The sequence below is a fragment of the Prunus mume genome, linkage group LG4 (genome assembly GCF_029339155.1).
Source record: "Prunus mume cultivar Tortuosa linkage group LG4, ASM2933915v1, whole genome shotgun sequence".
Taxonomy (NCBI): domain Eukaryota; kingdom Viridiplantae; phylum Streptophyta; class Magnoliopsida; order Rosales; family Rosaceae; genus Prunus; species Prunus mume.
Window position 1 is genome coordinate 10,672,067 of NC_142701.1, and position 24,672 is coordinate 10,696,738.

At 35.1% G+C, this 24,672-nt stretch overlaps 1 protein-coding gene and 1 long non-coding RNA gene across 6 annotated transcripts; one reads left to right on the plus strand and one right to left on the minus strand.

The window, feature by feature from the left end:
* Positions 1-14,443: 14,443 nt before the first annotated feature.
* LOC148917888 (uncharacterized) lies at positions 14,444-16,343 on the plus strand. The gene is made up of 3 exons (XR_016125827.1): positions 14,444-14,582; positions 14,692-16,109; positions 16,213-16,343. It is a non-coding gene; the product is annotated as an uncharacterized LOC148917888 (long non-coding RNA).
* A 3,732-nt stretch (positions 16,344-20,075) lies between these two features.
* Positions 20,076-23,559, minus strand: ATXRCC1 (BRCT domain-containing DNA repair protein). 5 transcript variants are annotated; one of them, XM_008230373.2, is made up of 8 exons: positions 23,443-23,559; positions 22,775-23,109; positions 22,488-22,676; positions 21,819-21,930; positions 21,464-21,546; positions 21,192-21,302; positions 20,768-20,854; positions 20,076-20,514 (listed from the first exon to the last, which is right to left on the minus strand). In XM_008230373.2, the coding sequence occupies exons 2-8, from the start codon at positions 22,994-22,996 to the stop codon at positions 20,173-20,175; spliced, it is 1,146 nt and encodes a 381-aa protein (XP_008228595.2). In that variant the 5' UTR covers positions 22,997-23,109; positions 23,443-23,559; the 3' UTR covers positions 20,076-20,172. The 5 variants fall into 5 exon arrangements, with proteins under 5 accessions (XP_008228595.2, XP_008228593.2, XP_088907175.1 ...); XM_008230371.2 differs by having other exon boundaries at positions 21,192-21,305; XM_089051049.1 differs by lacking the exon at positions 23,443-23,559 and adding an exon at positions 23,285-23,406.
* Between the last annotated feature and the right edge of the window lie 1,113 nt (positions 23,560-24,672).

A 24,672-nucleotide genomic window follows, 5' to 3' on the forward strand; every position in this document is an offset into this window, starting at 1 on the left:
TCTAGCTGTCGGATAGGCTTGTTAGCCGTTGCCAGAGAGGCGTAAGGTGTTGAAGTGACCTAGGCAGGGACTAGCAACCCTGAATTAGGAGGAGAATAGAAGGAAAGCATAAAACCTAGACTATTAAAATGGCAAGCCTTAGAAGAATTTTGTCTACCCGTTCTTCTGGAGATGCAAGCGCTAGTAGCAGTTCTAGCCATAGAACCCTAAGGGTAAAAAACTCTCAAGAAATAACCATGCGGATAAACTTCTCTCTCAAATCTACTAAAAGGATCTTTCAAATTTAGATATGATTATCAATAAAAACTGAGTTTGATAAAATGATTTTACTCAACGAAAATTGACTGTGATAGGAGATTTTACAAAATAGACAAAACGTGTGGCAGCCAAAAGTGAAATTTTTTTAATTGCTAAAACATAAATTTACTTAGAAAATAACTATTTGCACATAGGCTTGGTGCAAGTCAGAAACCACTTACCAGAATATGATTGCCCTATCTTGCTATGTGTAAGAGATGGAAGACATAGATTTCACAGACCTCAACCTTAGGGGAAGGCCCAATTATTTTATAGTAAATTGAGCTTAGACCCATAAAATTCATTTTAAATCACCTATAACCCTTTTCTTTAGTTTTCTATATAAAATAGAATAATGTACTCTTACCACATTTGTAACCACTTTTTTATACCATATGTGGCATTTTTAAAATTATTTAATATTTTCTTTTCTTTTATGTTTATTCCCGTATTTGTTTTTGTAATTGCTAATAAAATATACTTCATTGATTTAATTGATGTGACATATAATATGTGTGCCACATAATATAGAATTGTGATAAAAATGTGGTAAGTGTAGCATATCTATAAAATACCCAATTTTTTAAAATTGACTATCCAATTGCAAGTTTTATAGATTTATTGTATTTTTCGGATTCCAAAACTATATTTATAAGTTAATGTCTTAAGGTGTAATAATGACACCCGTTGAATTTGAAAATATCTCCAAATAACTGTAATGGATGTAAGAACAATTTAGAAACTTATTTGAAATGTATGAGTAATCAATTTTTGAATTAATGGTGTTTTCATTCTATGAATTACGACTAGTAATCTATTTAAAGTATTAATAATTTAAATTCAATATTAAATTTAGTAATTAATGTTGTTTTCTTTAGAATTATTCAATTATTTTTATTATAGTTTTATGAATAATAGTGTACATTTTAATTATGTTGAAAAATAATTTGATAATCTATTTATTATTATTTTTAAACATATTTTTTAATGAACCTATTTTTTCTCCAAATATTGTACCCTTTTTTTTTCTTTATTACTTGTTTTATAAAAAATAATTTGAATCTTTTTATTGTTTGTTTTAAAAATAATTTTTTTTAAATGAGCCTATTTTTTCTCTCAAAATAATGTAATTTTTTCTCCTAAACAATTTACCTGGTATAGTGAACCAATTTTTTTTTACTCTAAATAATGTACCTTTTTTTCTCAATAATGTATACCTAGTAAAAAAATTTACCTAGTATAATGAATTTTTTTTTTCTTCTAAGTAATGTACCTATTCTTAATTTATAAAAAAGTGCATAAATTTCAATTATTCAGGTAATTTTCTACCTATTTTTAATTCATGACAATTACAAAGTAATTGACCTATAATTTTTTTTGGTAAATAATATACCTATCGCATATATTTATATTTATATTTTTCATATGTACATTATTGGATATGTAATTTACATTTTTTATTTAGTTTTAAGATATGTTATGGCAACCAAAAGAAATGGGGTGATTGAGATGCTATTAATAGGGAGTTTTAATTACAATTATGGAAATTAATGAAATGTTTGGAATAAATTATAAATAAAACATGAAGTCTGATGGCAAGGATTAAAAACATAGGAATACTACGACCTCTTATATCCTATTAGTCATTTAAGTTTGAAATTGAGTTTTACATAGATTTCTAGAATGATGGGTATATGTCTAGGAAATAGAAATTGTAGGGACCTATATTGGACAAGCCCTATATTTTAACTGTTTTCCCAACTTTTATGTTGCACTTTCTGATATAAATGTCTTAAAAGCCTTAACGTTGAATATTCAAACTCAGGGTTATGATATGGACCCAGGATCCCAAAATCTAGCCATCATTTACAAGGTTTCATCTAAGGTTATGAACATTGTCTGTCCCAAAGCTAAAGAATTAGACAGTAAATGTGAAACTACCTTGTTCCAAACCAATCATGAAAAGTCAAATGTGGCCGACCCAAAAATGATAAAGTGGAGTGATATAACTCTGCCAGAAAAATGGATCTTGGATGAAGTAGCTCCAAAAAGGCCCCTTGAAAATCAAGAGCCTACACGGATCTCGCAATTTGCTAATGGATAGGTAGAAATACAATTTTCTAGTGCTAGAAGAACTAGGATTGATTTGGCACCCTCTAGATCTAACATAGAACCACACAGATCGAGCACCTCCTCCGATAGAGCTTATGACCTAGAACATGAAAGAATGGTTCTAGCAGGAATTAGGAGAACTCAAGAACAAATACAGAGGCCAGCCTATAGGTTCGAACAAACCATTCAAGACTTAGGTTTCAAAAGAAATCCTCATCAAACTAAACCGACATTTTCAGATGTAGAATTTGAAATAAATATGATAAAATCTTTTGAAATAGAACACAAAAAGATTAAAAGAGATTATCTGAGTATTGAAAATGTTGATAAAAGAATTTGGTTTGAAAGAACTTTTAGGAAGGATAGGCAAGACCATCTCTGGAAAGCCCACACCACTTTCATAAAAGAAAAGAAATTCAACTATTTTTTCATTGCGTGGTTAGATTGGTGTGCTAAAAAGTATGACATCCCTGAATATAGGAATAATATAGGAATAATATAGAAATGATAGGAAGCCCCTTCTCGACTTATACTTCCAAAGATGGGAAGTCAGTCAATACATCCACCCAAAATGGTGATTAAACAAAAGGATGTAATTGCAACTCCCTACAAAGAAATCACTTTCCTTGAAGATAGTGCAAATAATTTTCGCATAGCTAGTAAAGAAGATGTAGGTGTTGTCATTCAGCTGAATAACTACACCAACTTGTTTCTGCAGTCTTTAGGAAAGCAAGTTACTAGGATTGAAACATCTGTTTCAATGGGGGAACAAAAATCAGAACCAGGACCCTCACCAAAAGAAATAGAGAAGTAAGTCAAGCGTTCTTTAAACCACCTCCTGCCTTAGATAATAAAAATTTTAAGATGGGAAGGACCTTATCTAAATATGAAAACTTTGTTGACGTCTTGGCCAAAAAGTTATCAGGGTTAAATTTGTCAGATAAAGGAAATGGTCCTCAAGTGTCAGTTCTCATTGAAGGAGAAATAGATAACCTGGAAACAATGTATAAGGAAGAGCAACTTGAAATTAATAGGTTAATGACTAAAAAGAGATTTACTCAAACTACTAAGACTAAAAACTACTACCCTAGATCCACACTACTTGATTTACAGTTTGAGGAAGATGGAATGTGGAATTCCGCTCAATATGACGGAAGTTCCATAATGGAGTGGAATATTGATGTCTGACAGAATACCAGATCATTAATACAATGAAACATATGATGATGTACACTACAACCTCTAAGATAAAAGGAAATGGAGATAGGAGGGTGGCTGAAGCCATTATCGTCGGTTTTGTCGGTCAGTTGAAAGGATGGTGGGGATTTCCACCTAAGCGACTTGACTAGGACCCAGATCTTAAACACTCAAGTGGCCATTGGCCAACAGAGTGTACAGGATCCATCAACTGGAGTCATTAAAAGTGAAAATGTTTACTAGGAAGATGCGGTAAATTCACTGATTTACACAATCACTCTACATTTTGTAGGAACTACAGAATTGCAGCATGATTGGTCTAGAGAACTCCTAATGAATCTTAAATGTCCGACCCTGTCCCATTTTAGATGATATAAAGATGTATTTTACTCTAAGGTGTTTACAAGACAAGACTGTAATGCTGATTTTTGGAAAGAGAAATTTCTTTCTGGATTACCAATTCTATTCGCTGAAAAGGTTAGGAATAGAATTAAAGATAAAAATGGTGGTGTCAATCCTTATGGGTCATATACCTATGGGGAATTATCCTCTGAGATCTACGCAGAAGGATTAGCTCTTTGCATATACATGAAATTAAAGAAACGGCTTGATAAGCATAAAACTTAGGAAGAAAAGAATTAGGAGACTTCTGTGAACAATTTGGTTTTGAACCAGTGAAATCTTATTCACATAAACCACATAAAAAGGGAAAGAAATTTAGGGGGCGTAGGACTAAGAAATATGAAAAATACGAGTCTAAGTCTGAGCCTAAGAAACCGTATAGAACCTTTAAGAAAAAGAAATACGTAGGGGAAACTAGTAAGAAGGCTAGTAAAGGAAAGAAAGGTGCGGTCCCCACATGCTACAAATGTGGAAAAACAGGACACTATAAATCCAAATGTAAAATGAAGGATAAAATCAGTAACTTAAGCATTAGCGAAGCACTTAAGCAGCAACTTTGTCAAATAATGCTTAATTCCTCTCATTCTGAGCAGGATAGTGATAATGAACTAGCTCTGCTAGAAAATGAAGAATTATTTGAATATGATACTGAAAATAGTTCAGATAGTGAAAATGAGTGCGCTTGTCAATTTAATGATCTCAAAATATGTGTTTTAACCAAAGAAGAATGTCTGATAATTGACAAAATAGGAACACTATTCATTAATATTGCTTGTATCCTTTTTCTGTTTGACGGAAGAAGGTAATTAGAACTTAAGGGGTTAGAAGGTCAACCTATAATCTTTAGGTTTTCTCAACCACCAAAGCATAAGTACTATATTAATGAAATTGTAGGAGCCGATCGTAACTGTATAAATGAGGGAGTGGTACAAGAAAAAAACTAAAAAGTCGTTAAAAGAAAACTATTTGTACAGGGTATTTGTTTTGAAACATTTGAAAGAAGAAATGTAGCAACCTATAATCTTTAGGTTTTCTCAGAAAGTAGAAGAGCTATTTGTACCATTTGACATAAGAGAATAGCAACAAAATAGCAAGATAAAAGATAAAATTGATGAAATCCAAAAGATGTTCAAAAGCCAAGTTTGTGCTGAAATACCCAATGCCTTTTGGAATAGAAAAAGGCACATAATTGAATTACCCTATGAGCCTGATTTTGATGAAATGAAAATCCCAACTAAAGCCAGGCCAATTCAAATGAATGCTAGGCTGATGGAAATTTGTAAATCTGAAATACAAGATTTATTAAATAAGAAGTTAATAAGGAAAAGCTCATCTCCTTGGAGCTGTTTTGATTTTTATGCTAAAACGCAGCTGAATTAGAAATAGGAGTACCAAGATTGGTGATAAATTACAAACCTCTAAATAAAGCCTTGAAATGGGTTAGATATCCGATACCTAATAAGAAGGATCTTTTGGATAGACTAAATAAGGCAGTCATTTTTTCAAAATTCGACATGAAATAAGGATATTGGCAAATCCAGATCGCAGAAAAGGACAGGTACAAAACAGCTTTTAATGTCCCCTTTGGACATGACGAATGGAACATTCTACCTTTTCGATTGAAAAATACTCCTCCTAAATTTCAAAATATTATGAATGATATATTTAATCCTTACACTGCTTTCACCATTGTTTATATCGATGATGTTTTAGTCTATTCTAATTCTTTGGAACAGCACTTTAAACATCTGAATATTTTCTTGAAAGTTGTGAAACGTGCAGGATTAGTAGTGTTGGCAAAGAAAATGAAACTATTTTCTTCAAAAGTTCGCTTTTTGGGACATAATATTAATAAGGGACTAATAGTTCCGATTGATCGAGCAATATCCTTTGCTGATAAGTTCCTTGATGAAATTAGGGACAAGCAACAGTTACAAAGGTTCTTATGAAGTCTCAATTACATAAAAGATTTTTATAAAGACCTATCACATGATTCAAAATTATTATATCAAAGGTTGAAAAAGAACCCAGTTCCTTGGTCTAATGAACACACTAAAGCTGTTAGGAGATCGAAAGTAAAAGTCAAAGAACTTCCTTGTTTAGCTTTAGCCAACCCAGAAGCCTTTAAAATCGTAGAAACCGAGAAGTAGGATATGGGGGAATCTTAAAACATAAAGTTGATAACTCAGAACAATTGGTTAGTTTCACCTCTGGAGTCTGGAAACTAGCTCAAAAGAACTATTCTACTGTTAAGAAAGAAATGCTTGCCATCATCCATGCTGTCTCTAAATTTGAAAGTGATCTTTTAAATAATAAATTTTTAATAAGAGTGGATTACAAGGCTGCCAAAGACATTTTGTTTAAGGATGTTAAAAATCTAGCATCTAAACAACTTTTTGCAAGATGGCAAGGAATTCTTTCTGCTTTCGATTTTGATATTGAATTTATAAAAGGTCAAACTAATGCACTCCCGGACTTTTTAACTCGAGAATTTTTGCAGGGTGAGGACCAAAAGTTCAAGCCAGATGACTCCAAGTAAGAGCTCCTCAGCTCTTATCAAGTCATCCCCTAATAATCCAAAGCCTCTGATGACTTCTTCTCCATACAATATGGGCAAGGACAAGCAGATCGCTGAAAATCCTTTTCGTGAGTATATGAATATGTCGGTTGCAATCATTGAAATGAATGATTTAGATGAACACCCAAATTTTCTGGCTGAAAAATATTTAAGGGATAATCTTCCTCCCTTGAATAAGTCTCGAATTTTCTATGAAACTCTTCTACTTGAAACTAAGTCGGTTAACATCGTCCATCGTCATAGGGGTGAAAATGCTAACACCATAGCATTTTCTAAAATTCAAATTTTAAATGTCATTTCCCTGGAAGAATGGGCTCTAGCCCTGAAAGGGCCAAAAGATTTATTCATCCTGAAATTAGGCCATATTCTTGTAATTTTGGGATTATAAAAAGGCATGGGAATATGTGTTATGTTTTCAAAATCAAAATTATTCCCATACTTGGTTTATCTAGTTCAAGTTTAGAGCTCTGAAGGACTCCTTAATTGATTTAAGAGCTTTTTTCTGATTTGGGGTCCTACTTTGGAATACCTTCCTCCTAAAATTAAGGAATCTATTCAAATGAAATTTTGTAAATGGAATAAAAACCATCCTGATCAAAGGACCTTATTCATGTGGTTCATGATAATGTATGAACTACCATGGATATTAAAATGGGAGTATGTTATTTCGAAGTATGTTAGAATGGGCTTATATTCCTAATCTAGTCCGAAGTATCTTAATCAGATGGTGGGATAAATTCACTAGGGATCACCTGGCTCCCACTAAGATCGTCCTAGCTCTTATCCCATCTCCGATTATGCTGCTGCTCAACCTTTGGTCACTTCTTTTAATTTAAGTGTTTCCCAAATGTTACAACTGTTGATAGATCAGCCAGATCATCATCCTCTAAAGAAGACTTGAAAAAGAAAGTCCTCGAGATTCTTGATTTGGACGATGAATCTATAGCCTCAGCATCTGCCACCCAACCTGAAGATGAGGTGGACCCCTTTGCCAATGAAGACATGCTGGACAATTTCCATCCAAAGCTTTATGGTGGGCCTCAGTAATTTCTGTATGATATAAAGACAACTTGTAAAAACTGTAATTTTATGCTCTCCAGTAGTTTTGTTCGGTTAAAGCAAGATTCTCCTGCTTTAACTCAGATTTCTCTTCTGTAAAACTGTGCTTTTTCCTTATTGGCTGTTTGGGGAAAATTCAGCGAAGATTCTCAAAGTGAAGATTCTACTAGATTTCTCTTGTCTTTATTTGACACGACAACAGCCCCGAGGCTTTAAAAGGAGGACCTCTCCTCAGTTGTAGAGCATCGAAAAAGTCATCGCCTCCATAAATAAACTTTGTACTTTTTAGTGTTTTGAGTGCTTGAAGTGTCTGAGTGTTTTTCCAAGTCCTGCTTCTGCTAAGCACTACTACTCTTCTGCCTTTATGTAAGCTTGCTAAATATCAATGTTATCGTTTACATCGTTTTTAGTTTCATTATATTCTTATCCCTGGTTTTGGCTTTGCATGTTTGAATTTATGATAATTATCTTGTTTATTCTCTATCTCTACACTACCTTCTGCGCATAAATTAAAGTAAAAAATCGATTAAAAATTTGCTCTTAAGAGGCCAATACCTGGTATCAGAGCCTAAAGTCCCTAGAAAAGTTGTTAGTTTGAAGTTTTTTGTCAAGTTTCCTTTACTCACTATTCATCGAGTTGTCTAGCTGTCGGATAGGCTCGTTAGCCGCTGCTAGAAAGGTGTAAGGCTTTAAAGAGACCTAGGCAGGGACTAGCAACCTTGAATTAGGAGGAGAACAGAAGGAAAGCATAAAACCTAGACTATTAAAATGGCAAGCCTTAGAAGAATCTTGTCTACCCATTCTTCTGGAAATGCAGGCACTAGTAGTAGTTCTAGAGAGATATATCGAAGGATCTTTATGTCCTATGCGCAGCTGCTGTAGCAAAGCCTTTTTGAGGCATTTCGTCGAACAAATGGTGGAAACCAATGTCATATGGCATATTTCGACCTCTCCAAGTGCTGGTCCTTTTTTTCCTCGTTCCTTTGGGTCGAGTCTTTTTGGGAATGGAGCTGGAGAGAGGAAGAGGTTGGGTCAACACCAATACCCCAATTGGATCTCTGGCTCGTAAGAGGACTAGTTCAATTTCAAACAAAATTGAAAGTTTGATCAAGTTGAGAAAAGCGGGAGAGCACGAGCTGGGCCCTGATGGCTTGCTTCTTTTGGCCCGATTGTAGTTTGCGTAGGCATACCACTATTGGGGATGATACCAGCCCAATAGACCTGTTATATGTGATGTAGAATGTTTTGTATGATGGATTTGCGCTTGTTCTGGACCTCTAATCAAGCCATTGTGTTCCAAAGGGGGTACTGACTCAGATGAGTTCTTTTCTATGCCTCTATTAAGAGGACTTCAATATTCTTTCAATTGTGCATTTATAGCTTGGCAAATGCGAACAGTACCAAGCCAAACAGAAAAACCAATGTTAGGGTCAATGCTCCCTTGATTGGGGTCAAAAACCTAATTCGGGTTCAAGATAACCCCAAATTGGTTAAGGACTTATTAATTCAGGCCAATGGTATGATTCGAGCCTTGACAAACCCTTGTTTTGGGGCTAATGAAGCCCTATTATGACCTAGAACCCTCATTTTGGACTTGTCTAGTAATGAACAGTTGTAACAAAAGATTCAAATATAAAAAAATGTAGGAAAGTAAGATACGAAAAAGATAAATGTCATGAATGCAAAGTATGATTAAGGTAAATTGTGGAGAGAATAAAGTTCTAGAAGTTGGAGATTTCTCTATCCAGCTCCAGCATGAACAAGTTAGAATGAAAAATTTCTCTATTTAGCTATTTTTAAAGAACAAGTTATTGAAGAGATTGGAGATTTGTCTTATCCAATCTAGACAGGTTTTAGATGTTTAAAAGGAAACTAGACTGACTATTTAAACAAGAATCATACCATGAAGGTGGCAAAGCAATAAAAGATAAACGCAGGATTTGTCAACTAGTTATCCGGGCAGCAAGTTGGCTATTTGAAAATCTTGAAGTTTTGTTCAAGTGTTTACAAGACGTCGCGTCTAATGTTGGAGAGAGAGTCCCCGAGTTCTACGGTTGAGCCTCTATATTTATCGGCAGAAATTCTTTAACAATGACAGTGAAGGCTGGAAGATAACACTTGAGTCCAAAGTCAACTGCCAATTTGTCCTCATGAGTCGATCCATAGCCAGGAGAAAGGATATCTCATATAAAAACACCGGTTTCAAGGGATATCCCTCTGATTTGTCATCCTTTTACAGTTGAAAAACCAGTCAAGACAGTTCCTCTTGGTTTTGGCGTCAATTAGCTAGCCTTTTTTCTTTCTGAGAGATGGCGGTCAAGTCATTATTAATGGCAAAAACCCGTCTTCATAAAGTCATGTGAGTCAACGGGTAACGGTTACTTACTTTCCTAACTTTAATGTGGGTTAAGGCTAAGGCTTTTTGAGGTATGGGCTTTTGAGGGGATTTCACCACTTTACAGCCCAAATACGGAAAAGCCTTTTTTGTTAATTTCAAAAGAAAGAAACTGGTCTGGGCCTCATGTAACTTCATTTAAAAAATAAACCAAATTTGGTCAATTTTCCAAATATGGTACAAACATCGCCCCATACTTAGTGCTTGTAGTTCTTTTGAATTATAAGAATAATTCAAATAATTAGTTAATTATTAACCAATTGGGTTTAATTTAAATCACAAAGCCCAAGATGTGCACAAAAAACGAATGTATTATTGGAAAAAAAAAACATACCTACGTGTATAATACAAGTATTAAACGTGAAAATGTAAATTCTTTGTAGGCTTAAGTGCTACAATGCCCCTTGAAATATTGGTCAATTCTCACTTTACCCCCTGAAAGTTAAAGTGACCCACTTTGCCCCCTTGACCAAGGTTTAATGTTCCACATTGCCCCTACCGTTAATTCCATCCAAAAGTCCGTTAAGTTTGATGACGTGGCAGGGGTACTTTAGTAATTTTGTGCACCTAGGTTTTTTAATTACTTAAAAAAATTAAAATATAAACATAAAATTGAAAATAAAATAGATTTTAGAGGGAAAAAAAAACTAACCCATCCATTCTCCCCTAATCACATTCTCAATGGCCTCCTTAACAACGTGAGCCAAACCCATTGGTGGCCTAGCTGTTATTAGTTGCAGGAGGAGCACCCCAAGTGAAAATATATCAGATTTTGTTCCAAGCATGCCCCTTTTTTTTTTTTTGGTGGATTTGCAGAGAGGGGTAGAGAAGAGAGTTAAGGGAAGGGGAACATCAATGTTGTTGGGGTGGGGAAGATTAGGGACGCCCTTCCTTCTCTCCCTTGTAACCCCCACCCCATGCACGAAACCCAGAGCCCCCAACAACCCACGCTCTCCATGTGCAGAACTTGGAAAGCCATCATCCCCACCCAACCATCCCTCTTTGCGTAGAACCTAACCTGTTCCTCTCCCCCAACCTCGCAACTGGGCGGTTCCACTGTGGTAGGCTGGGTTCATGCCCGGCCCAAATTTATGTTAAATAAATATTACCCACACTTTTCTCCCTCCTCTCTTCTCTTTTGCCCGGCCCTAATTTTTGTTAAAAAAAATATTACATACACTCTCATCTCTCTCCTCTCCTTTTTTTTAGGGTAATGATTTCCCACTCCAATTTATCAACTTACACTCCTTTTTAGTTATAAAATGGAGTGTAAGTTGATAAAATTGTAGTGGGGAAATCACCACTCTTTTTTTTATTCTTTTCCTCACACTCTCCTCTATCCTCTCTCCTTTTTTCCTTCTCTCCTCTCTATCTCTATTTTTTTCCATTGTTTTCCTTCTCTCTTCTCTCCCTTTTTTTTTTCCTTTCTTCTCCTTCTCTCATCCCTCCTCTCTTTTTTTCCATTCTTTTTCTTCTCTTCTCTCTCTCTCTCTCTCTCTCTCTCTCTCTCTCTCTCTCTCTCTCTCTCTCTCTCTCTCTCTCTCTCTCTCTCTCTCTCTCTCTCTTATTTCTTCCTTTTTCTTCTCTCTTTTTGTTAGAAAAATATTACCTACATTACTTATGATTATTAAAAAAATTTGTCTTCCACAAAGATAACTATTTTAGAAATTGCGAAACATGAATGATAGGGCTATGGAGCTCGAGGTGGAAAGCTAAAAGTGGATGTCATAATAAACATTTATAAAAGGAAACAAGGAGAGAAATGAGGTCACAACTCATTTAAAAAAAAAAACCTAGTTCCGCTAATTTTCTTCCTTCCCATTTCTCTCGAAATAAATATGGTTTTTTTAAATTAATGTAGTCCTTTACATTATCTTCTCTTTTTAATGTGAAACAAATTTTTTTTCTATTTTTTTCTTTTAATATTTCTTTTGGTTTTTATTTTAGTTTTTGTATTTGTAGATATAAATGCATTTGAGGGTAAGGCTTATTAGTCTCCTCTCACTATGTAATTTTTTTTAATGTTTATTAATGAAATTTACTCGTTTCTTCAAATTTGTTATATAAGTTTTGCCCGGTCGGCTTTTGAATCCTGGAATCGCCACTGCAACCCACCCTCCTAAGCATAACTCAAAACCCATCGCCCCCTTCCCCAAGAACCCATTCTCCCGGGCGAACCTTAGCAAAAATCAAAACAACCCAAAAAAAAAAAAACCCACCCCTCGGCAAAAATCAAAACAACAACCCAAAAATCAAAACAACCCATCCATCCCAAAAATCAAAACAACAACCTTCTGTTTTTTCTACCCCACTCCCACAGAACCCCAACCTCCATACCCATTAATCAGCTTTCAAGTTTCATGCCTCCCATCCCAAAAAACAAAACAACAAAACAACGGAGAGAGAGAGAGAGAGAGAGATCAATTTTTTAAAGAAAGATCAATTTTTTAAAGTAATGAAATTTTTTTTTATCCATGATCGAAGTGGGCTCCACTTTGCCACATTACCCACTCAAATTTGTGAATAAAAAACTTAGGTGCACAAAATTACTAAAACACCCTACCACGTCATCAAACTTAACAGATTTTTGGATGGAATCGACGGTAGGGGCACTGTGGAACATGAAACCTTGGTCAAGGGGGCAAAGTGAGTCACTTTAACTTCCAGGAGGTAAAGTGAGAATTGACCAATGTTTCAAGGTGCACTGTAGCAATTAAGCCTTCTTTATATGGGTAATAACTTTGGCAAAGTGAACAAATCAAAGGGGACAATAGAGGCTCGAGTAATGGCCTAAACTACTCTTATTGATAAAAGAAAATCGGGGAAAAAATTATATAAAAAAAGGGATTCTTATATATAGGCCTCATCATTTGGCCTGCGGGCTCATGGGCGATGGGGCCCTTCCGGCTCATTGAAAAAGCCCGCCCGCCCGTTATGGGTTTTGAGATGGCCCGAGCTTGGGTGTCTGCCCGCCCAATTAAGCCCAAGAAAGCTGGCCCGCCCGCCCACAAAAGCCCGGCCCGTTAGGCCCGTTAGGCCCGTATACATATATAATTATGTATAAATAAGAGTTTATGATTATGATTATATCACTTAAATCACATATATAATTTGTTTCATTTCATTTACTTTTATTTACCCATTCTTAGTTTATAATTGGATGATTAGCACATTAATTTGTGTAAATTATTAATACAACAATTATATATATATAAATAAGAAGAACAACATATCATATCACCAAATATAATCATATCACGAAACATAATCGTACCACCAAATATAATAATGCTTTTCTTGAACACATCACCAAACATTTGCATATTTATTCATTCCATCCTTTAAAAAAAATATTTTTTTGATACTTATTATTTTTTAAAATTATTTCTTAAAACATATTACAGTCTAATTATGTAATAACCTCAAAAATAATACTTGGTTTTATTATTTTTGTGGAAAGTCTTATTAAGTGTGACTTTATTGGGTGTTTTATGAATTTGGTTTGATGTGAAAATATTGGAATTAAGTGAGTTTAATCTCAAATTTGGACTAAAATGCCCTTATAATTAAGTTTATGATTTTTTGCAAATGAAGTAGGCCTGTTTCGGCCCAGCCCGCTGGGCTTAACCCGACTCGGCCCGGCCCGATGGGCTTTCTCAAGCCCGGCTCATGTGTCGGGCTTGGACTTTGAATTTTCTAAAAAATCCAGCCCGATATTTTCTCTCTCTCTTTAAAGCCCGGCCCAAGCCCATAAAATTTGGGCGGGGCTAGTTGACGAGCCCTACTTATATATATATATATAGTATAGCCTACGGCTATACTATTTATAAATACATAAAAAAGGCCCACCTAGCACCTAGGCATTGAGATAGCCTAATATTATACTCCTCCTCCCCTTCTCTAGAGAAGGACAAAAAATAAAAAATAAAGGTAGATTCCGATATTTGCACAAAAATTGGTCACATTTTCATGGGTGGCAAAGTCAAAGTACTAGACTTGTAGCTGACACAAGTGAAACGTTATTTCTATAAGCATGGGACATAGGAAGATGGCCTGTAGGACTCTTTGTCAATTTGGGTGGCTTAATTAGCACATAAATAATGAAGCTCTATATCTCTTCGTCAACTTTTGCCTCCATGAATTTCTCTCATCTTTTTAAGGAGTTGACAAGTCAATTATGATATCTAAAAAAATTGAACAAAGTCAAGGTTCAAGTCTTCCCTCGCAAATGGTGGCATTCTTTCTGGAAGAAAGAAAAAAATTAAAGTAGAATGTCAAAATACAAGTTGCAGCAACGTCTAATTGCAACCCAAAGTCAAAGTAGTAGAAAAATCAACCCTCCAATTCAAATAACGCGATCTCAGACCATTGAAACCTATATATATACACAGCTCAGCAAAGCAAGTTTTTGTTATTTTCTTTTTCTCTAGCTTATATCAATGGCAGGTGAGTGTATGAGGTCTGCTCTGGTGACCCTCTTCATCTTTGCCATGGTACTCTCTCCTATTTTGACCCCTGAGGCAGCTCGATTCACTTTTCCAGGTAAATAATTCCACCACCAATTTTACTATAGTAGCCAGCTGCTCCATTTTTAACCCTGCAAGCTTTTGGTATTTAGGGGATTAATTGTTGATTTTATATTTTGTTTCAGATACAACTCCTATATGTCCTGATTGTGTATGCTGCGCACCTCCCCCACCAGGCTATTGCTGCGATTGTAATTGTGCTGCGCCAATTAAAACTCACACCGATGAGTAAGGGTCCCCATGATATACATGTACAACCAAATTTGTATGATAATGGAAAACAGTGTATATATTTATATATACACAGTGGGATTACTGTGTATATTTTTCCAACCTCCCTAATCTAAGATTACAAACACAAGAAATAACAATATTGAGAGAAGAAAGAAAACAAATCAAAGCACATCCCATTCTGTTGGAGGGAAATTAGTAGAAGTTTGATGGATAATGTTTTGGTGTTATGTCACGGCACTTACAACCCACTACGCCTGCACCGATGTTGTTCTCACCTTAATCACATAGGCCCAATGGACCTTAAGGTATGAAGTTTAAACTCAAAATATGTCGATGCAATTAGAAATTGACCATTTATATTTGAATTATAAATTAGGGTAAACTACAATAAACCCCCCAACCTATAGGGTCATTTACGAGTTCATATCCGATTTTGGGGACATTTACGAGTACATACTCAACGTCACGGAAAACCTACAAATTGCCCCATCCGTTAGCGAGACCGTCAGGAAATCATGTAAATGCTGACGTGTCAAAAGTGAGACCCCTTTTTTTGATGACGTGGACTTCCATGTAGACAAAAAGCTAATATAAAAAATTATGTCCATGTTAAAAATAATTTTTAAATCATTAAAAAATGAATACAAAAAGAAACAAAAAAAATCTCATCTCTTCTCTCCAACCTAGCCAACCTTCTCTCCCTCCCGACTCAACCCCACCTCTCAACCACTCTCTCGTCGCCGCCCAAAGAACCACCCAGCCATCTCCCAAAACCCACCAACCCAGCCACCGCCCAAAAAATCCAGTGCCAATTCAGATGATGAAGATGAATTGGAGGGAAAATTTGTAGACCCATGTCTGCCACCTTCTCCTCCCTCCCTTCACCATGAATACCCAAAAACCAAAAACAAAAAACCCATAAGAAAAAAAAAGAGCTTCAACCATTGTTTATACGTGCTTCCTCAAATAGTCTGGTAAGATTCAGAAACCATTGTTTATCTGTTTAAAGAGCTTCATAGGTTCACTGGCTAAGTCTTTTTTTTCATAAACACCTCTGTATTTTTTAAAGTAATGGACGCTACAAGTTGTTTCTCTTACAAGTTTAAAAGCTTCTTCAACCTCTAAAGCCAATTTGAGCGCTGGCGAATCTCACTCTGCAACTCAAAAAGCTTCTTCAACCTCTAAACCAAAACCTCGACCTCCAAAGCCTAGTAACGATGTCGACCGCCAAAGTGAGTAACAAGAAGCACATGACCGAGCCCCAGCTCGCCAAATTGGACCACCTTGATCTCGATTTCTACCTCTCCAAGTTTGTTTTCCTATAATTTCTTCTTCATCTTTTGTTTTTTTTTCTTTTGCTCATGGATTTGTGGATGAATGTATGATACTGAGAGTATGGTGGAACTATACAGTCATATAAAAGGAAGCATGTCGGCACTACACCAGATCCGAGCGAAGGCTCACAAGGGCGGACTCAAGAAGAACGAAAAGACCATTTCAAGGTGAGCCTCAGTTTGATCTAGTTTGATTATCGCGGAAATTCGAATATCGTTGAGTTGTTTCTTTGCGATTCGGTGATTAATTCGTCGTCAACATCTCCGATCTCATCATCGGAACGAGGGGGTCTAGATCTATTGGCTCCATGTTGTGTCGCAAATCGCACATAGAGACGAGAGAAATGGAGACATTCAAATTGAGAGAGAGAGAGAGAGAGAGATATATATCATATATATAATGTAAAATAATTTAAAAAATAATTTAAATAGTAAAATAATTTTTTAATTAATTTTTAGTCTACGTGGAAGTTCAAGTCATAAAAAAAAGGGTCTCATTTTTGGCAAGTCAGATTTAACAGAACTGACTAATTTGACTAACGGAGGGCAATCTGTAGGTTTTTTGTGATGTTGAGTATGTATTCGTAAATATCCCCAAAATCGGGTATGAACTCGTAAATGATCCTATAGGTTGAGGAGTTTACTGCAGTTTACCCTATAAATTATTGTTGCTTTTCTCCGATACAAGAGTTATACATTATGACTTGTATCAAGTCAACTACAACAAAATATAATATAGCAGGGGCTCAGGCCCACATTAAAACTCAAGGACACCTACTTGTAAACAAATCGAGGACTAAGCTCAAAGCTCATAAACCCAAACACTTTTTTGATGGCTCCTAATGTGAGAAACCAAAAACAAAACAAAAAACTCAAGAGAAATTTGAAGTGAATTTTGAGGAAGATTTTGATATATACACCAAAATTAGGTGAAAATTATTAGCATTTTGTAATATAATTTATTTATATTTTTAAATATATATTATTTTAATTCAATAATATGTGAAAATTATGTGTGCAATATGTGAATTTTGTGTGTATTCTTGAAAATTTTGTAAAAAAACTTGTGTATTAAACATGAAAAATATGTACGTACTTGTACAATAGAAGTATTGTACTTTTGCTTCATAAAAAACTTGTATTTTACCGAGTCTATAAGATGTATTATTGAAAAATACATACATGTGTGTATAATACGAGTATTAAACGTGAAAATGCTAAATTCTTTATATGGATAATAACTTTGGCAAAGTAAAAAAAATTAAAAGGGAAAATAGAGGAAAAAAATTATATAAAAAAAAAAGAAGATATATATAAAGGGTATAGCGGCTCGGCTATACTATTTTTTAAACAAAAATACCACGGTAAAGCCGGTCGGCTATACTAAAAAAAAAAAACAAATGCCCCGGTATAGCCGTCCGGCTATACTATTTTCAAGAAGACGCCATGGTATAGCCGTGCGGCTATAGTGTTTTTAAAAAAATTACCACAGTAAAGCCGTTCGGTTATACTGTTTTTAAAAAAATAAAAAATACACGGGTATAGCTGCCCGGCGATACTATTTTCAAATACGAGGTAGAAGGCAACCCACCGTATAGCCGAGCGGCTACACTTATTTTTTAAAAAAAATTATCACAGTAAAGCCGTTCGGCTATACGTTTTATTAAAAAAAATAAAAATACCGGGTATAGCCGCCCGGCGGTACTATTTTCAAAAATACCAGGTCAAAAAGGCAACATACAGATAACCGCGCGGCTATACGATATAAAAAAAGGTAGTATAGCCGCCCGGCTATACTTTATTGAAAAAATACCCTCCTTGTTGCATTTGTTTATACTTTATTGATATTAATTGGTTAGTTTCAACATATTCAAAGCGGATATTGAAGAGAGAAATTTCACAGTAAATCAATCTGAGAATTCAATTTTTTTCTTCTTCTTTTTTTGTGGGAATGTTTGCCTTTGGAGGAACAACAATCAATATTATTCTAATAATTTAATTAAACAATTAAATTACACAAGAAATAGAATAATTAAATTAAATATGGCATTAAATTAAAAGCTTATTGTTCTTGCAGATAAGGCTTGCATAATTGCAATATCCATGAAACAGAATTTCACCCCTACTCGGTGCTTGTAGTTCTTTTGAATTTTAAAAACAATTCAAGCCACCTAGAATGGTCTTTTGTATATAATCCAAGTCATTCTTCTGGAACGATATTTTGTACATAATGCAAGTCATTCTTCTAGAACACTCTTTTGTACATAAAACATGTCGTTCTTATGGAACGATTTCTTGCATGCCATTGTTCCGGAATGGTCTTATCTTCCCATTTTGTCATCACTGAAGAGGAGGTACAAAGCTTTCACCTATTAGAAGCAAAATACCAAAATACTAATAGAAGTAAAAGTATGAAATAACACAAGTATTGCTTAGGGTAAGAAAACTTTGCTCAAAATTCTTCAAACTCGGATTGTCCTAGTAAATAAACTAGAACCCCTGATGATCTAGTTGTATCCCTATAGTCCCTTGTGATCACGAGAGGTGTGATAAGGGGTAGTCTCGCTTCTGAAAGAGATGATCAAAGATAGTCTCGCTTCTCAAACACATTAAGTGTACACTTATAGAAAAAACAATTTGATATTTCATCTTTCAATAAGCAAATTAGATCTCTTAGATAGTCACCGAGAATTCGTTTTTCTTGTTTTGTGTCGTAGCCCTCTGAGTCAGCATCAGCATCTCCCTCTATAGCATACCACAACTCCACCAATGCTTCAGTCTCCATCCCTGGAGTCTCTCTTTGGTATAAGTATGGCCTTGTGTAGTGATTTCATGAGAGATAGACAATGAAATGGTGGTTCGTGTTTATTTGGATTGTCTTTTTTTGAACCCTTTATTCTCTTCTATATAACTCAATTGATATTTGGGAGAGGATTCGTGCTGTAAAAGTAAATAGAGAAAGTATGGGAGGGGTAAGAGTAGTTCTCAATAGCTCAAGGCTCAAAAGTTTCTTATTCATATTTAGTGCCTACTATTTATAGGCATTGGAAATACATCACCATTTACAACCCTTAAGTAGTGGGTTGCAAAGCATAATTACAAATGATATATATAGTCTTTAGTGCATAGTTTACCACCCTATAATGATAGGAATTACAATGGACTTATGGTGGACATCCATAACTTTTGAGTTTACAACACTTTTAGTCTTTTACCACTTTATTCTTATGAAATTATGTGCTCTCCACCTTGCACCCGAGTTCAAATCCTCCTCTCCGTAATTTAGATTCGTTTAAAGTAGATTATTGCTTGTATGAAAAATAAAATTTGTGGTCTTTTATTAATTTAGTTAATCTATTTTTTTAAATTTGAAATTTCAACGGTTAAGACTTTTCTTTCTTTATTTTTAGTACAAATGATAGTCTAAACTAGAGGGAGGGAGGTTTCTCATATACATGCACACAATTAATGCCATGGGCATTCGAACCTGAGACATTTGATCTGCAAGTCAATGCCCTTTTCCACTGGACAAGACCCCATTGATTTTTCTTCCTTTATATATAGATTTGCCTATAAATATAAAATATTGATTTTCTTTGGTTGTTTGATTCATTTTTTGTCGAGTCAATGAATACATACTTCAACATTTTTGTTCATTGGAACTCTAACTGCAAAGGACACTAATAAAAGCTTGGACAACGATTTGCATTAGTTTCTTGGTTTCCTACCGTTAAAGGGTTCTCCTATAAACCACGCCTTGCAATCATCCATCTTTGCTCAATTCAATTTGGTCGACCTCTTCAATTGGAGGCAACATATATTAACTTGTTCAGCGGGTGTAGATCTGAATTTTTAGATTAGCAATATTGGGTGTTATGATCTTCTAAGCTTCCATTTTCATGATTATGTAACTAACAGTCTCGTGCTTTAACCACAACTACTTACGCAAAACTATCCATCTCTTCTTTTAAAAAAATAAAAAATTTATGCAAAAAATTTACAGTCGGTTTATCTTCAACAGAGAGAAAATACTCAGCATTAGGGGATCTTAGAAGCAACAACATTCTTATATGCAAGGTCTATTTCCTCTTCTGTCATCTCAATTGTTTCATCACTGTCGTATCCTGCTGTACCACTGGATATGGCTTCAGTTCTCCCACTGTCCCTCTCTTGTCTTTCAGTCTTTGGCTTCTTCTTCTTTGACAGGTCATCGCCTAAATTCTTAAGTTCCACCTCATAAATTCGTTTACACTCCATTACCTGTCTGCAAAGATCTTCCTTGGATACTGCTGCAGACTCATTTCTCGTGCCCTCGAGCTTTGCCAACTCTTCGACTACGCGAGGAATGAAATTCCACTGCTCAGTTATTTGCCGGACATCCTGCACACACCAAAAAAAAGAAAGAAAAAAAAAATTGTTTACCGCATTGACTAATTCACTCAAAGAATGTGATGGAATAATGCCGCTGCCCTTCAAATGGTGAAGGGAAACAATTGATAAATGTTTCCAACTGTAAATTAAGTTCCTGTTCCCTTTCTTTTTTCACATGAGTGGGTGGAGGTGGAACCCAAGTATGCAAGAACTAAGTTTAAAATTACTTCAAAAAGACCAAACTGTGTTTCTGTAGGAATACCTGCTTTTGTTCAAGAGAATCTATTGCATCTTGTAAACAAGTTAAAATCCCTTCAGCTGCTATTTGGTTTATCTCATCTGGCTCTGGCTGTAAGTGGTAGTAGAGCACAACAAAGATAAGCTTTATTAAGGAGATACGGCAAGTCTTGTATACAGTTGAAAGAGGCAAATTTAAAAAACACAAAATTTTACACCTCTCAACCACTAGTGTCAATGGGTTGAGAAGAAGACAACTAGAAGTTATAATTGTGTGTTTACACAAGCTTCAGCATCTAAAAAATATCGTTTTCAACTCCAGCAGACTGTGTGGACCACAAAACAAAACAAAAAGAGAACCAGCAGACTCACTGTCTACAATACAAAAACAAAATTATATTTTCAGGAAATGCACAAACACAGACGCACAAAAGTAGAATGCCAACAACCTTTTCTTCTTGACTCTCCAGCCATGAAATTGTCTTATTCAAATCGTCAACTGCCCACTTCTTCACTTTAGAAGGAGAAAAGCACTCCTTAACAGAATTAGAAGCTTTAATCTGCTAAACATATGCACAAGAAACATAACTGCATTGGTATATAGAGAAATGCCGCTGCCATAAATCTAAAAAGTTGACAAAGGAAAAACTGAAAACACAGTTTGACATTATTTGTTTATATATTTATAGGACATTTTAACGCTAGCCTGGTCAAAAAATACCTTTGGATTTGATGATGCAGTTGGTTTTGATGGTGAATCTCCATCTTGCTTCTTCGATTTTCTAGGTTGGGATGCCTTTTTGTCTGCAGACAGTCACTTAAGCATGGATTAACCGTACGTACAACAACAATAAAAATTAAGACCACATGGTGACCAACCAAGACATCCTAAATGAGATTTGAGGAGTTAAACTTAACATGAGGCATTAAAAACTTCAATAACATAAACAATGAAAATAATTTAAAACAAATGAAAAATGAATACAAGAATGCATTTTGTTGTACAGAATTGTCGCATATAACAGATACCCTTGCTAAAAACGTTAAATGCCAACACACAAGCACAATTCCTTTACCTTGGCTGTTGTCATGGGAAACACTGCTTTTACGCCAGGGTTTTCCAGCATTCATAAGGTAACTTTCAATATCAACAAGCTTCTTCTGTGTGTAACACTCTGATATCCAATCCTAATATGAGCAAACAAGATACCATTAGATAATTACAAAGATTAAATTACCATTCCTAAAATAATTGCTGAAGCATCAGTGTTGCGTTTATTAGAGAAAACTAATTGCCCTTTTTTCATGAGATTGGACTTGTATAAGACAGCATATGTTAAGCTAAACAAACCATAATATCAGAACTGAGAACATAGTAACTTAAGTGAAACTTACCGCAACAACTAACAATACAAGTCAATATCTGAAGATAAATTATCTTTTGAGACAAGATAATAATACTACAGAATATGTAATGAGTGCATGCCACAGTTCAAAGCATATACCGTAGAAGTTTTACTTTAGCTTCAAGCTAATTTTCCTTAAAAATTGTCTTTACGGGGCATAAGTTACCAACAAGTACTTGTATAAAAAAGTCAAAAGGCCATGAAATTGTCACTTAATTGGTTGTAGCCTGCCTTAAGTTATGAACCATCAGTGTTGACTAAAAACAATGTTTCTATATGGAAGCAAAATTAAATATCATACACAAGACAATTGTATATATTTGAAACAAAAATAAGAACCTTTGAAACTATAGTTCCACAATCTGCCTCAACTTGTCGAAACTTTGGGGTGTTTGGAAATGCACAAACCAAGAGAGTGCAATCTGAGTTCCAGTCAGGCTGATATTCTGCTCCCATTTCCAAGGCCTGTGACCGCAGAATGCTGCGCTCAGGATTAACAAACCCAGACAGTACAAACACTACTCCTTCCTGGGCAGATAACAACTATGATATTAGCCTAACATTGTCAAGTTACGTGACATATTGAAAATGCAACTTGGTGAATCTTATTCCATACTATCCAGTACCATAAGTTTGGAAAATTGTGTGGTTCCCGAACTGGATGCACCTCCACGCCCTTTGGCTAGCCTGGGCTTTGCACCCTCGTTACTCTCCTCACATTCACCAGCCCGAGTTGGTTTCTTTCCAACAGACTCACTCTCATTGTCTCTTGAACTCATCCATGAAGGAAGGTTTCGCTTCCCAGCATTATTGGAACCATCACCCTGGCTTGTTTTCGAATGAGACATGACCACTCAAATGCCCCAGATTCTAATCAAAAGCTATGCACAATGGACAGGTACCCAGATAGGCTAGCAGTAAAAATCATCACGGTTTCCACAAGCTCCACCATGACATATGCCTACAAACGATAACATTACTGAATTACTCACAAATTGTTACAAATTCTAAGCATATCAAACAAGCCAAAGAAAGTTAAACAATCTTGAGGCTTGGCAGTTCATGTAGTATGAGACGGCATGAAATCAATTAAAATTTTCAATTCACAACACAGAGAGCGGAATGTAGATAATTACAGAGAAAGGAAAATTCTTGCATCACCGATGAATTATAGGAGAAGAAAAGAAAACTTGATGAACGAAATGGGCGTTCTTGAGTTTTACCGTTGCGTTTGGGGAAAAAAAGGTCAACCCTAATAGCAGGAAGAAAGTAATTACAGACTGAAATTACTTACTGTTAGCTTCTCTTTCACCTGGAGGGCACTGGAATGGTTCGAACCAAGTCCATTAAGAAATTGGGGTTTTGCTTTGGATTTTCCTCAGCTGCTTTGTATTTGTTGCTGTACTGTGTTTTGTGGTTTTGTGCTACGACCCCAATACTTTGGAGTATTTGCGTCTGGGCCCCCACTTTTTTTAATTCTTTTAGGAAAATGCATGCGAATAATCTATTTTGGCGAAAATAGCACTCATTTTCAAGCAATATAATTATAGACACCAAGATCAACCTTTTTGTAATTTATTTCCTGAAACTATTAATCATCAATTTATTCATGTAATTATTCTTAAAAAGGCCTTTGGAATATGCTTCATTTTTTGGTATTTATTGGCCACATATGAATACTTAACAAACATAATAGTATTTTTTCGACTCGTAGGTCATCTCCAATCATAGGGCTAAATATAGTTCATGACTAAAAATTTTGCCCTTCAAAATATTAATTTTTTAAAGAATAGTATAGAGTTAAATTTTTCCATCTTCAGCCATGCAGGGCTATATTTTAAAGTCCTTCATATTTTATTATTTTGAGAAAAACTATGGTACAACACATCCATTCCACAACAATGTATTGTTTAGTTTAATTACACTACTATTTAGAGACAATATTCCATGACCAACAATTTTTTATAATTTTTTTAAAACAACACTTGAAAATATTTGAAAAGGTGACTACATTTTTTTTTTTTAAGGATGGGTTTCAATGGTTTGACATCCAACGGTCATGACTAATAATTTTTTATAATTTTTTTACGAATTGAAAACATTTAAAAAGGCTTATATATATATCCAGCTAACATCATCAATGTAAAGCACATACACGGAGCCCACAAAAATTTGGCCTAGGACTAGGCCAAAGTCTAAATGTGGCCTGGTTGGAGGACTAAAGGGCCAAATGTGGCCCTCCAAATTTAGCTAAAATTTTGTTTAGCTCATGGTTGGAGATGGGTTTTGCATTATTTTAGGGCTATATTTGGGATATGGTCCATTGCTGAAGATGGCCTTATGGTAAGAGATATTTGGCATTCATTTTCTCAATTTTCAAGTTATACCGTCAGTCATACTTTTTGAGATAGTTAATAAACACTTCAATGGGTATGTTTGAGGTGATTCATTATAACTCCGATTGCAAGTTAATAAACATACTGTAAGTTTCATTTTTATTTGACGGATGGTAGAAAGGGTTCAA